Source organism: Aulonocara stuartgranti (genome assembly GCF_965226115.1).
Source record: "Aulonocara stuartgranti genome assembly, chromosome: 8".
NCBI classification, from domain to species: domain Eukaryota; kingdom Metazoa; phylum Chordata; class Actinopteri; order Cichliformes; family Cichlidae; genus Aulonocara; species Aulonocara stuartgranti.
Genome location: NC_138959.1, coordinates 15,619,026 through 15,633,236, shown reverse-complemented (window position 1 = coordinate 15,633,236; position 14,211 = coordinate 15,619,026). Strand labels below are relative to the sequence as shown.

General features: G+C 38.6%; 1 protein-coding gene across 2 annotated transcripts; it reads left to right on the top strand.

Moving 5' to 3' along the window:
• The first annotated feature begins 5,328 nt into the window (after window positions 1-5,328).
• Window positions 5,329-13,665, top strand: slc4a1b (solute carrier family 4 member 1b (Diego blood group)). Of its 2 annotated transcripts, XM_082545277.1 has the most exons (17): window positions 5,329-5,368; window positions 5,723-5,891; window positions 6,319-6,454; window positions 7,275-7,344; window positions 7,471-7,513; window positions 8,368-8,552; window positions 9,193-9,397; window positions 9,542-9,745; window positions 9,834-9,982; window positions 10,112-10,306; window positions 10,718-10,966; window positions 11,102-11,191; window positions 11,515-11,681; window positions 11,779-12,020; window positions 12,142-12,311; window positions 12,688-12,861; window positions 12,954-13,662. In XM_082545277.1, the coding sequence occupies exons 1-17, from the start codon at window positions 5,360-5,362 to the stop codon at window positions 13,032-13,034; spliced, it is 2,538 nt and encodes an 845-aa protein (XP_082401403.1). In that variant the 5' UTR covers window positions 5,329-5,359; the 3' UTR covers window positions 13,035-13,662. The 2 variants fall into 2 exon arrangements, with proteins under 2 accessions (XP_082401403.1, XP_082401404.1); XM_082545278.1 differs by lacking the exon at window positions 10,112-10,306 and having other exon boundaries at window positions 12,954-13,665.
• The last annotated feature ends 546 nt before the right edge of the window (window positions 13,666-14,211 follow it).

The window sequence follows — 14,211 nt, the reverse complement described above, 5'->3', positions numbered from 1 at the left end:
AAAAAAAGCAGTCTCTGCTTTGTAATTTAATATTGCATGAAAACTCAAAAGCCTGTGCTTGCATCAACTGTTATGTATAGTGTATACATGTATTAATGTCTATCAAGTATTCACACCGATGCCTTTCTTGGAGACTGATGTCACTGCTAAACATTTCTTGGAGGAATGAAATGTTATGTTAACGGATATAATGAAGGATATCAGCCAGGTTGCATTTACACTTTCATACAAAGTATGACACATTTGTGCAGATGAAACTGCTTAACAGCACATAAATGCAACCATAATAACAATAATAATCCAATAATGCTATATAGTAGTATACATTGCTAATTCCTAGTTTTCTTGCTTTTGCAAAGAGTAATTTGATAGATTTACATCCATATTGGTTTTTAGAATTACATTAGGAGATTGCTGCTGTTGCAGAATTACACTTTAGTGAATGTCAGTTTTGCTTGATGCATGAAACAGAAAAGATAGTAAAACATACATTAAAAAAATTATTTTGCTTATAGATTCTTTATACTTGTAATGGGAGATACATCAGAGGATTTGGGATGCAGAGGCCTCTGAGCTTCTGTTCAGGACAAACACATGCAGACACTATTAAATATATCAGCGTGCAGAGAAACAATGCTTTCAGATTTGCATATAGGAAGAGGACTTCTCGTATTTCGTCACTCATGTTGGTGACTGACAACCCAGTGTCAAGAAAAAAATAGTCTCAATGGATTCCAGACAGTTACATAATGAGGTACAGTGACAGAAACAAGATGCAGGATGATAACATTTACCGTCAACAGAAGGTATGCAAATATTTCTTTTCTTTACATTAAAGTTTATTAAACACAGCACACCTCTGTTATGATATGCTTTACAACTTGATTATTATGTTATTAAAAAACTAACAAGCATAAGCTTCCAGGAATTGCCCTGTGCAGAACCACTCTTTTTTTTTTACATAATCCAGCCGAGTCATTAAAGTGAGCTCAAGAAACATAAATCTTTCAAAAAGCAGAAAGTTGCATTACAGGAAATGTAATATCACACTTTTTTAAAGATTAAAACAATTTGGGGAATAAGAATTAGTCTCTAATGACTTCTTAAAATCACCCTCTAATGACTAGAAGAGTTAAATGTCACCTAATGTTTGCAGTTAATGAGTGGAATTGTTTTGAATTTGTTGTTTGTGTGTCTAGTTCAGAAGAAAAGTCAGCCCAAAATGACAGTCGGGCAGCAGTTTCCGCTATATATGCAATCATAAATGTGATTAATACACCTCAGTTTTATGCTGATCGTCTTAAGGTGGGAGGAAGAAAAGCAGATGAAAGCCAGCTTTAAGCAAATGTTTTACTCCAGCAAGACTGAAGGTGACCAGGCCCAGCAGAGAAGTCTAAGCCCTTGTTGTCCTCTAAACACAGACATTAAATATGATAAGATGCGGGCTGGATAATGACACAGTTTGACTAGTTTTCTTCCATACCAAACCACTGTATTCACTATCAATATTATGGGTGAGACCGGAACACATTGCTCTGCTGGATTTGCGCTTCGAGAGAATTAGAGTGCACGTGTCCATGTGTGTGTGCATGCATGTATTAGTCCCACCCATTATCGAGAAGCATGCACACACACATCGGCACCGAAGAAGCTTTAAATAGGTGGTGCGTATGAAGTCACAATTTTTTTGCCATTCTGGGGTCAGTCACTTGCCACTGCTGTCAGTTTAAGCAGTGACTGCAGGAGGTAAGTGTCAGCTTTTCTGCTACAGCTATGAATGGTATTTGTCCAAAAATTAAGTTAAGCTGTTGCTTTGAAGCATGAAAATATGGGAATGGAGCACTTCATTGAAGTTGCACACTTAATGTTGTTGTGATGTGTGTTAGAGTCACTGCTGCAGTGGAATAATCTTTATTGGTTAATTGAAGAAATTTAACAGTCATTGCAAAACAGAATGTGGCAATATCAGTCATGTTGTGTAAAACAACAAGTCACTTTTTATGGAATACATGCCCAGATGATTAAGTATGCACAAACAATAAGATAAGAATGCTTTTCTCATCTGCAATTTTAATGATCTTTGAGACACTTGCAAAGATGCAGATTTTTTTTTTGCAAAAAAATGGTGCAGCAATTTATATAAAAGTGTCAAAATAAATGGAGATACTATATATAAAGCCAAAACAGAAATATATGATTCCAGAGCTTGAGAGTGTATAATTGGTATGACCATATTTATTCGTCAGCACAGCCTGAACACTCTTAGAGAAGCGTTCTTGTCATTTCTTTGAGTAGTCTCCAGGAATAGTTCTCCAGGTTTATAATGGACATTTAAGGCGCTTCTTTAGATGTCTTTATGCAAGATGATCCCACACTGCTTCATCTTTAGCTTCAGACTCTTGGGAGGCCAATCCATGACTGGTAGTGTACCACTATGTGTGTTTTCTATCCAGGTATGCTTTTAATACATTGGCAGGCAGTGTGTTTGTGTCATTGTCATGCTAAAAACATGAAGCTGCTTCCAATCAAAATGGAACAAAAGCTGACATTTCTGCTTTTATAATTTCATCAATTTTGACAAGAGCTCAACACCACTGGCTGAAATGTAGCAGCAAACCATGACAGAGGCTCCACTGTGTTTTGCAGATGCTGTGGACACTCACTGCTTTATCTAGCTCCTGAACTTCTCTGTACATCCTTAAAATGATTTGAACAAAAGAATATTCATCATTGCATAGATAGGGCATGACTTTTCAATACTGTTCACCTGCTGTAGGTTTTTTTTGTCTTTTTTTTTGTCTTCCGTGTGTCAAGTTTCTTTAAGGGCACACTGTACACCATGCCAAGATATGGGAATAACCGTTTTGGTGCCAAAATACAATTTTAGTTCTGTCAGACTGCATTATCTTTAGATTTTTTTATTTTATAATTTTTTTTTTTGTAGATTTATGAAATTGGAGGAAATTTCATGTTTTTGTGACAGGCCACCGGTAACAAAATGCCTAAAGACACAATTTCATATTGGTTCTTTGCTAAGTTTTCTGTTATGTGTAGACACAACACGGGTTCATTCCATGAGTCGCTCAAGACCAATTTCAAAAATTTATAAGAAAGTCTGGCAACTTGGAAGCAAAATTTAAAAAAAAAAGAGGAGTGACTCATGACTTTCACAGAATACTGTATATTTGCAGAAAAATGCACCTGTTATGCACCTACAGCTACCCATCTAACATTTGCTCCTTGTACATATAAAGAATCTGCACATAAACACTTAATGATTCACATATATGCACACACATACACACAAGGTTGAACAGGTGACGCTACACTTTGATTCAGCCTCATACTTATCTTAACTTCTACCTCTACCTCTGTAACCCTACTGTTACAGCCAGACCTTAAACTTGACTGTCTTCACTGTTAAATGCATTGATTTACATTCTGGTGACTAGCATTTTGTCCTCAAAAGAAAAGAGAGGATGCACAATGTTACTTATTTAGCACACCACATATTTTGTTTTATAAGTACACACCCATGCACTTTAAACACTGTCTAGTCAGGCTAAGCTGAATTCTGCCCTTTTGCTCAGTTCTGTTTTGTAAATAATGTATTTTCCGTCTTTTCCAGCTGCCTAGAACTGAAACATTGACAGTAACCTCATTGCAAAGTGTCAGGTAAGGGTCACCCCCCCCCCCCCCCCCCCCCCCACACACACACACACACACACACACACACTGTATACCCACTCTAGATGCTCGACATGTATTGACACTCGAAACATGGGTGTCCAGTCGTGTACACACCGGAAACTCATTTTGACTCAGAGGTCTGGAGCCTGGCGGTTGTTGAGGCGAGAAAACCGTGTTTACCTTTTAGACATGAAAGTGTCAGCTGGACATCACCTTCCCACATTTTCATGATCCGTGTCCACTTCCCTCGCAATATTAAAATAAAAATAATAAAAATCGGGAAAAAAGCTGTAAAGCCTTTATGTCTTTACTCAGCTGAGTAACAGTGTGATTTATCAAGACAAAACAAGGTGTTGTTCTATTTAGGATTATCATTCAGTAGAACTTCTGTGTTTGAACTCCTGTTTGAACTGTAACAGCTGTAACAGTCAGCAGTCGCCTCATTGTTCTGACACACACATAAAAAAATTTGACTACACTACACACTAACTACACAAGATTTGCGCTAAACTTTGCAAATCTCTCACATCTCAAAACACCACCGTCACTCCTAAAACTTCCCCCTTCCTAAACAACTAAATGCAATGTTGCCATATTTTTTTGATTGGTCGACATGGTACTTTTTTCGACCAATAGGAAAGGGTGGGGTTTTTTTGGTTTTGTTTTTGCTCACAGGCGGAGAGCGCTTTCAAGCGTTTTCCTTATAAAACGCCGTTTTTACCGTTTCTTCCCACAGTAAATATAAACAACGATAGTATTCAGGAAGAAAACCGAACATTGCAGATATTTTTATCATAACTCTGGTTTTACGTGGCCTATCAACACAATTTAAAAACTTATATAAAGTCCACACTTTTTCTGTCAATTGTTCCGTCTGTCCTGCTCACATCTCCAATGGTTGTACACGTTGTGTGGCTTCACTCCACATCAGCCACGCCGCTTTGCTAGCTAAAGCACCGGTGTCAGCACATAAGGACGCTGTCATAGCCTGTCAACGACATTGATTAGCTGCGTATATACGAATGTGAATCGCATTATTGGCTGGACTATGGGATAAGGTGGCATCGTTCTAATCCCATAGGGGAGCAGCCAGTCACTTACTGACTAACACTACAAAACAGAATTGTTAAAGTTTTAATTTTAATTTCAATTCAGGTTAGATTTTATTTTTTGTGCGCAACGCAGATTTTCTGTGCGCAGAGACCGTGCCAGCAGTGCGCAATTGCGCACGTGCGCAGCTTAGAGGGAACATTGCTCCTAAGCCTTCTGAACCTACGCCCATGTATGTGCAATGACCTTAGTTAGACCTTTGCTTACTGCTATATTGCTCTTTTAACTACACTATTCATCGATGCAGTAACAGTAAGTAAAACATTAACTCAACCAAATTAAAATAAATAATGATGATGATGTTGAAATTAGCCTTCTTACAGTGGCAGTCACTGGAAAACAACACTCATAATGTCTTTAATGTTTTTGTTTTGTAATGAAGCATGACCAGGATTTATCTGATTCTGCCTGAAGAGAGTAAAGCACACTTGGGAATCATATGGCATGAAAAATATTGTTTTCTTAACCTTGAAGTAAAATTTGCAGATAAAGGTTTTTTATTATTTATTCGTTTTGGTTTGTTTAAAATCATTTTTGGAACTGTATGTAAAGTCAAAAAATGAATGAGGTAAGATTTTAAAACCTGGAATTAAAAAAGGCAAGCAGTAACAAGTCATAGTAGCTGGAAACAATCACCTCGGATAAACCATCTTTTATTTATTTTTTTTACTATTACTATTTGCTACAAAAAGACATGTCCTAAATTTGTAGACGACTTTAAATGTAAGAGATTACTGAAACCACAGTTGTGCAGTTGTAGGCCTACACCTCATGCTCACATGTTGCACTGCAAGGAGGGGGGTGGGGGTGGTGAGCAGCTCTATATCATCCACCTGCCCTGTCTAAAATTCACTTGCCTCACAGACACAAATTATCCTTGCACCTTTGTCCTGTGCTTATGTTTCTCTCTGTCTACAAGAAGCTGAAGGAACAAATGAAGGAGCAGGAGCAGCAGGGCTACTGGCAGGAGAAGGGCCGATGGGTGGGTTATGAGGAGAGCTTTGACCCTCAAGCGCAGGTGTGGGTGCCCACTCCCATCTCTTGCCTCACCTTCAGGAGCCTTATCCAGCTCAGACACACCATGAGCCCAGGTCAGTGAGCAAAACATGAGCATTTACAGGTTTTTTTTTTTACACTATTTATAATTATTTTCAATTTTCTGAAGTGCTTTACTTTTATAGGATTTAAAGGTACTGATATTTTATGTAAATCCATGCTGTGTCACACTCCTCCCTGTTACAGTGTGATCAAAGGAAAACTGTGCTGCAGTCTATACTTATATTCCAGTTTACGAAATGCTTTGCTGATTTAGATTGTTGTTGCAAAATATCATTATCAAAAAAGCTATTTTAGATTAGCATCTGTAAAATTCAGTCTTAGCCAACCTGACACATATAGCTTTAGTTCTAGTGCTTCTTTAGTGGCTTTTACTTCTAAAGTCCCTTCTTAAACCACAGCAGCAGTTCTTTCCCTTTTATTGAACATGACCACATATGTTTCTAAATTGTGTTTGCCAAGGTGTGACCATTTTAGACTGTGAGGAGAAGACCCTGGATACCATCACAAAGAAGATGGTCAGTGAGATGGTTAACAAGAAGGAAATCAGGTCAGGAGATCGGGAAGGAGTGCTGAACTCTCTGCTGCAAAACCACAGGTATCGTCTGAGACACCATCCACAAATACAAACACAAATACAAATGAAATACACTCAGGCATTCAGCCGGCTATTATCCAAGACTCCAAAAGGAAAAGACTGCTTGCTCAGAGTGGTTGACACTATTGTAGCTGTTGTGGAATCCAAACTATAATTATGAATCATCATCCCTGACCATCAAACCCTTTTGTCTGCCTGTTGAATCCTTTATTATACACAGACAATGGACACTGTCATAACTGTTTTGTGCGGTGCAGTCTGAGAGTTAAATCACAAAGATAACAAAATAAGCATAACAAACCCTCTGATTGTGAGAACACCCACTGGGTAACAAGTCAGAAAGCTTGTGGTCCCAACCTCAAAATAGGTCTGGACCATAGCTTTATTCATTTAAAGCTATGGATTGTTGTTTTTATACTTTGATATTTTTTGTGCAGAATAAACAAAATACAATGTGAAAAAAACATTCTTGATATCCATAAGTCAACACAGTTAGGTTATTATGTCAAAATTTCAACTTAAGGACTCATTTATTACATTTCTAGCAATTTCTCTTAAAGTTTTTCAAATATTGAATAGGTCATTTTGTGCATTTGAAAACTCCTGTTTTTTCTAAATAAACTTAACAATATTACAAAAAAAGTTTCAATCAAATATGACATTTCTACCACTTTTCAGTCTTGTTTTCTTTTCTTTTTTTTTGTAAACTATTCAATGAACAGAGAACTACCAATGAATAGTTTACTGTTTGTAGTTTGCCGCTGTAGTTTCAGTTATGGGTCACAGAGACAATGACAGTGACGTGCTGCTCTCATTTCAGCCAAACAACTGACCCAGAAAGCCAAATGTTGACTGGGACTGACCTGCAAAAGTTTTCTGTCAAGGAGAGAGTAAGTTGTCCCACTGGTATTATCATTTATTTAAGCATAACTGACAAAAGCAGCATGTTTAAAAGTTGGTTCTGTTGCACAAAGTCTTGAATAGAAAAGTCTTTTTTCCTTTCTGCCTTACCTTAGACTGATGAATCTGAGCATGTTGAGGCCTCCATGGTGCTAGTGGGTAAGCTGCTTTTTTCATGTTTGATGTGGAGTACAGTGTTGGTGTTTACATTCTGATTGCTGCACACGTGTACCTAATGCAAAAAGTGTCAAATTACAACAACAGCAACCTCAAGGCGCAACAATATTAGGGAGAAATCCACAAAAATCAGACAAACACCTATGAGCAAGCAACGGGCAAGAGTGAGAAGGAAGAACTCTCTTTTAAGAGGGAGGAACCTCCAGCACAACCAAGCAGTTAATGCACACATGCATAGACTGTGACCTTTGGCCCGCCCCCATAGTTCAGTATCCCTGGCAGTGACATTGTGGATGGTAAACAAATGGATAAAGAAATGGTATTCTGAATGGCAGGTTCAGCTTTAAAGCTTTTCCAGATGGTTTCCTTGATAGGACCAAGGTTATTTGAGTTGATCTGAACTAAGTTACCACCATAGTACATTGAGTCTCAAGCACACAGCTGATGCAGAGAGCCTTCCTCCCCCACACCAAAGGAAAAGCATGCTGGATAGCTTTCAGCTGAGAATCTAAATTGAAAAAAAAAAAAAAACTTTCAACAGTGAATAAGTACATGGGTGGCTTTAGCTTGCAGGCAGTTAGATTGTGTGGGAGTACATGGTTAAGTACACTTTTGGTGTATTTTATGACCATGCAGCATCTCTGAGGTTCTTCTGGAGAATATTCTGGGCCTTAGTATAAACATAAATGTGAATAAAGAAAATGGATTTGTCCATAAGAATATAAGAAACATGAAAAATGTCCTGTTAAGGTACATTTAGAACAGATGAAAAAAAAATCTGTGATTAATATGCAGTTAAACGCAAGTTAACTAATGCAGGGTCCTCTTTTGACCAGGAACCCTGGATTTTCTGGAGAAGCCCACAGCTGTCTTTGTGCGTCTGAAGGAAGCAGTAGCACTGGACTCAGCGTTGGAAGCCCCAGAGCCTGTACGCTTTGTCTTTCTTCTGATTGGCCCCAGCAGCAGCGACATGGACTACTATGAGACTGGGCGTGCTATGGCAGCACTAATGGCTAATAAAGTGAGTTGACTGAGGCTTTTAAAAGACAAAAAATACTACTCAGTGCAAAAACAGCATTCAAGTCTTCGCTCTCTGTTCAGGCTCTTTCAGCAAAAGAGAAAGTAGCAAGGGTTAATGTGGCTTAACGGTGACATTACTGAGAAGAAAGCAGAAAGCTTAAGAAATATTTTTCCTCTTTTGTGACTTTTTTTTACTCACATTTGTGCTCTAAAGCAATTTCATTCCAATCTAGGTTTTTTTGTTGCAACTGTAACAGGCAATTACCAGTGGTATCATTTTTCAGGAAACGTATTACTCCGTCACATCAAAGGACATCGACAATTATCTTTTTTTCTTTAATTATACCGAGGCACATCCAGAGGCAATTGCCTATGGATGGCTTTATCTTGTTTTAGATTGTTTCCACTGCCCCCAAGTGGCAAAAGGAGTTATTGCAGGTTGCAAGTCCAAGTTCAAAATGCAATTTAAATGAGCCAACACTGAATAAAGTTAATTGAACAAAGGTTTTAATATTTTTTTCTATTTATTTATCATCCCGTGAAATAATATTTGATTAACAGTTTCTATTGGAAAATTCATTTTTAAGAAAGAATCCTGCAATCTTCAGATTTCATATCTGTCTCTGCTCAATCTGTGCTAGGTGTTTAATCAGACAGCCCTTCAGGCAAAGAGTGCTCGAGAGCTGATCAATGCTGTGTCCAAGTTCATGGACTGCAGCATCGTGATCCCACCCACCGAGATCAAGAGTGAGGCGATGCTCAGCTCAGTCATCAACTTTCAGAAGAAACTGCTACAGGACAAACTGCAAAGCTATGACCTCGTCAACAACGCCAAAGTTTGCAGTGGTGAGTCATACGCATTTACCATGTTGGCTGACATTTTAACTAATAAGATAAACAGATTATTTGTTTGCCAGCTTTTAGTTTCTTATTTGGATAACTATTTGGGATCTGATAGTGGCTTAAGCTCAGATTTCACATTTTCCCCAGATTCAATCGTTTCCAGACCTCCTATTGAAGATCCCCTTTCTCGTACTGGTCGACCGTTTGGGGGGATGATTCGAGACATAAAAAGGCGCTACCAGTACTACAAGAGTGACATCACCGATGCTCTAAACGCACAGGTCCTTGCTGCCATCATTTTCATCTACTTTGCTGCCCTGTCTCCTGCCATCACATTTGGAGGCCTCCTGGGTGTGTATGACTGTGGTACCATTTTTTTTTCTTCTGTTTTTTGTATTTTTGGAGATCCTATAAATTGTTTTTTTATCTTTGCCTGTAGCTTATAAGGTGGACAACATGATGGGTGTGCCAGAGCTCCTCATTTCCACCAGCATTCAGGGAATTATATTCTGCTTTGTTGCCGCGCAGCCCGTCCTGGTTATTGGGTTTTCTGGTCCACTGTTGGTATTTGAGGAGGCCTTCTATGCAGTGAGTTAAAAAGCCTTTTTATTAACCCTAACAAACATTACAACTCCATTATTGTCTTTTTTTAATTCAATTAATATTTTTTCATTCATTAATACTACATTCAAATCATCATTCATTTCCATCATTCAGTTCTGCAAGTCCCAGGGCATTGAGTATATTGTTGGGAGAGTTTGGGTGGGAGCGTGGCTGGTCGTCATTGTGGTGATCATTGTGGCCCTTGAGGGCAGCTTCCTGGTTCGCTTCATTTCACGATTCACCCAGGAAATCTTCTCCATCCTCATCTCCCTCATTTTCATCTATGAAACTTTTGCCAAACTTGGGAGGGTAAACAATCTTTATTCATTACACACACACACACACACACACACACCAATCAGCCACAATTTTAAAACTTCAAGCCAAATATTGCGCAAGTTACTCTCATTCCACAAAAATAGCTCTGACTTACCGGGGCAAAGAAACAAGACCTCTGGGGACCCTGTGGTGTCTGGCACTGGGTGTTTGGCATCAGGTCCTTTTGGTCTTATTGGTTGTAGGCCTAGAGTATTGGATTTAACACATGACTTTTTACATCATTGGTGCAGTGCTGTTCAACTGATCTTTCAGTGGTTTTATTTATTGTGGCTAAAAAGTGTGTGTCACATGTTGTAATAAAATCTGAAACATTTCTCATCTGCGATTTATTTGTTGAACATAAGCCGTCATTTTCACCTATGCTCTTGAACTTTTCTTTAGATCTTCAAGGCGCATCCACTAATTCTAAATTACGAACACGTGAATGCAAGTGCCGAGTATCCCTGGCACCCAAAGGTCGAAGAGATTGTCACGTATGACAATTCTACCGGCAACAAAACTCTAATTGTCAACACCATCAAGCCATCTTACCCCAACACAGCCCTGCTCTCTATGTGCCTCATGATGGGCTGTTTCTTTATTGCTTACTTCCTGCGTCAGTTCAAGAACGGGACATTCCTTCCTGGAAAGGTGAGCTCATGCCCAGAAGGTTTCACTCCATTTATGAGGTCACCTTTACTTTAAAATAATAGGATTAAAAGAAACCAAATGAAATGAAATGAAATTCAAATAGTAGACTTGATGTCGGTGATGTGTGTTTAACAGATCAGGCGTTTGATCGGTGACTTTGGTGTTCCTATTGCCATTGTCCTCATGACGCTTGTGGACTACAACGTTCAGGATACGTACACTCAGGTTAGCGTGTGACTCCAAACTACAAAGGCACACTCATAAACATGAAGCAATAATTTAAAGTAAAATGCATCGAAATATATGAAAATCAAAGGTTTATTTGTTCAAATGATTCATCTTTATGGAAAAGAAGCTTGGTATAAACTCAATGTTTACCAATTAACTAAATTTAATTTGACCAGATTCCATTAAATTTAATGTTTACATTGTAACAAAATTACATGGAAAATTTAAAGTGGATTTAGGAAGCAGCTCGAACCATTAACTTTTTTATACATGTTGCAGTGTAACATATTTGAAAATGTTGTTGTTTTTTTTCTTTATAGAAACTAATCGTTCCCAGAGGTCTGACGGTGTCCAATCCTGAAAAAAGAGGCTGGCTCATCAATCCTTTCGGAGAGCACAAACCTTTCCCTGTGTGGCTGATGTTTGCTTCCTGCATCCCAGCCGTGCTTGTGTTTATTCTCATCTTTCTGGAGTCTCAGATCACAACGTGAGTCATCGTTGGTCTTATTAGCTGACACGAACCATAGAAAAAGTGACAATTCATGACTTTAATGAGCGTCTCCCTTCTTTATGGCTCTAAACAGTCTGATAGTGAGTAAACCTGAGAGGAAGATGGTCAAAGGCTCCGGGTTTCACTTTGACTTGCTGGTTTTAGTTGGCATGGGAGGCCTCAGCGCGATATTCGGTGTGCCGTGGCTCAGCGCTGCCACAGTGCGGTCTGTCACACATGCCAACGCTCTCACTGTCATGAGCAAAGGACCAAAACCGGTGATAGAGAAAGTGATGGAGCAGAGAATAAGCGGCATTGTGGTGGCCTTGCTTGTTGGTAGGTGCTGTCTAATCACCCAGTTCTGTCTACAAAAGCATTGCTAGACTTATACTTTGCATTCAAACTGATGTGTGTGTACGATCCTTTATCATTTATCTGAATGTATGCTTGTATCAAGGTCTGTCAGTTCTCATGGAGCCCATCCTAAAGATGATTCCCATGGCAGCCTTGTTTGGGATCTTCCTCTACATGGGAATCACGTCGTTAAATGGCATTCAGCTGTGGGATCGTGTGCAGCTTCTTCTCATTCCAAAGAAATACCATCCTAATGAACCCTATGCTACCAGAGTAAGCTTCTCATCACTGCATGATACATGAGGTCCATGGCGCTAGCATAAGCGGGGCAAACAGAAGGTTTCTCATGGGGAAAATAATGAAGTTGTGGTTTTGCAAGACTAAACACAATGAGATGTTACTGTGTTACCTATTATATTTATTAATTTTTACCCAGCTTGAGACTGTAGTGATAAAATCATGTTCTGTGTAAAACTGCTGGGAGGTATTTGCCAGATGCACATTTATATACCTAAGGCTATTTCTATGATTTAAATTTTATTATGCTTTTAATTTGTCCTTGAACTAGGCATGTGTTGGCAGGTTTCCAAAGCTACTTAAAATCGTCAGTTACTTGTGTTTGGCTGACGTCTGTCTGTCTTGGTTACAGGTGAGCACAGGACGAATGCACCTGTACACGGCCATCCAGGTTGTGTGTCTAGGAGTTTTGTGGCTTGTGAAGTCCAGTCAGATGTCTCTGGCGCTTCCCTTCGTTCTCATCCTCACCATTCCTCTGCGCATGCTTATGACCGGGCATCTCTTCACCAAACTGGAAATGAAATGCGTAAGCTGAACGCTGTGGAAAGTTCAGACCTTTTTAGATGGTATGTGTGTTGCAGTGTGTTTAAAACGGTTCTTTCTGTGCTTGTGTTTCAGTTGGATGCTGATGATGCCAAAGTGACATTTGAGGAGGAGCCTGGGAAGGACGTGTACTGTGAATCTCAGATGCCATTGTAGATGTTTTTCATGACAGACTTTTTTAATGAATGGATATTTATTTTATAAGTGGCTTAATTTTTTTTCTCTTAGCGCAAAAATACTTAAAATGTTGGGGGTTTTCCACATACCTGTAAAACTGTTAAAGCCAACTGCTAAACTGTAAATTTAGCTGTTGTAAACTGCCACTCAGGTAAATCATTTGCATAACTGAACCTGGAAATATTCTCATTTACATGTTTTTACAAAAAAAGAGAAAAAAAGGATGTGCAAGATGTCAGAGAAGCAATTCTACATGTGCCTTTTGTCCAGAAGCAGAGAGCTTGAAAGCTGAGTGTAAAATTGTAGGTATAAAAGCTATAAAAGTTTGTTTTTTTTCCCAAACAACTGCACACTGAATGTAAAAAATGGACGCTTAAGTTATTATCTAAGAGCTAAAATCTGTATGAATATTGTGTAATATATGATGATAAATGATGTGTATACACTGTTGCTGGAATGATAGAAGAGCTTATGCTGGAAAGAAAAAAGGAGTGTGTGGCAATACGAGGAGAGATATAATATTGTGTATAAAGTAATTATATTGTGTGTTCGGCTTTCTTCTTTTCATATCTCTGTAATTAAAAAACTATCTTCTGTAAAAAAAACCTCTCCGCTTTCATTTTTACTAAGTGTTATTAACTTTTGCTGGAGACAGTTCTCTTTAGATTCTCTGAATTCCGGATAAACACTTTGTCCGAGACACCAGAAAAGGAGGCGTCGCCAATTCTCCAAGTACTGCTGTGTATTAATATTTATTTATATTAGTGTTAGCGGCTCAAGTTTGGGATGTTTGTGTTTTAGCTGTAGCGGAAGGAGATACAACCCCAATTCAAGAAAATCTGAAAATTGTGTAAAATGTAACTGGAAAAACAGAATGCAGTGATTTGCAAATCTTATTAGTGGTACTAAGAAGAAACAGCTGAAAGAACATTTTGTAGTTTATTTGATTTATAAGCTACAAAATGGTTTAGGGTAACTCATTTTTTGTGATCGTATAAAATGACCAAAAAAAAAAAAAAGAGTTCCCATTAATCTACCGTCTGATCAACAATCCACCAGATAAAGGCAGTGTTGCGCCAATTTGTGCAATTATTCGTGAAGACGACGAAGAAGAAGGGCGGGGAAACCCGTAGAAGAAGAAGAATGTCACTTTTCA

What these genes read in the sequence shown, in the direction of transcription:
- slc4a1b (XM_082545277.1), top strand. An exon ending in AGTTTTCTGTCAAGGAGAGA is followed by an intron (nt 7,345 to 7,470) that starts GTAAGTTGTCCC and finishes GCCTTACCTTAG; the next exon opens with ACTGATGAATCTGAGCATGT. An exon ending in TGTGGTGGCCTTGCTTGTTG is followed by an intron (nt 12,021 to 12,141) that starts GTAGGTGCTGTC and finishes GCTTGTATCAAG; the next exon opens with GTCTGTCAGTTCTCATGGAG.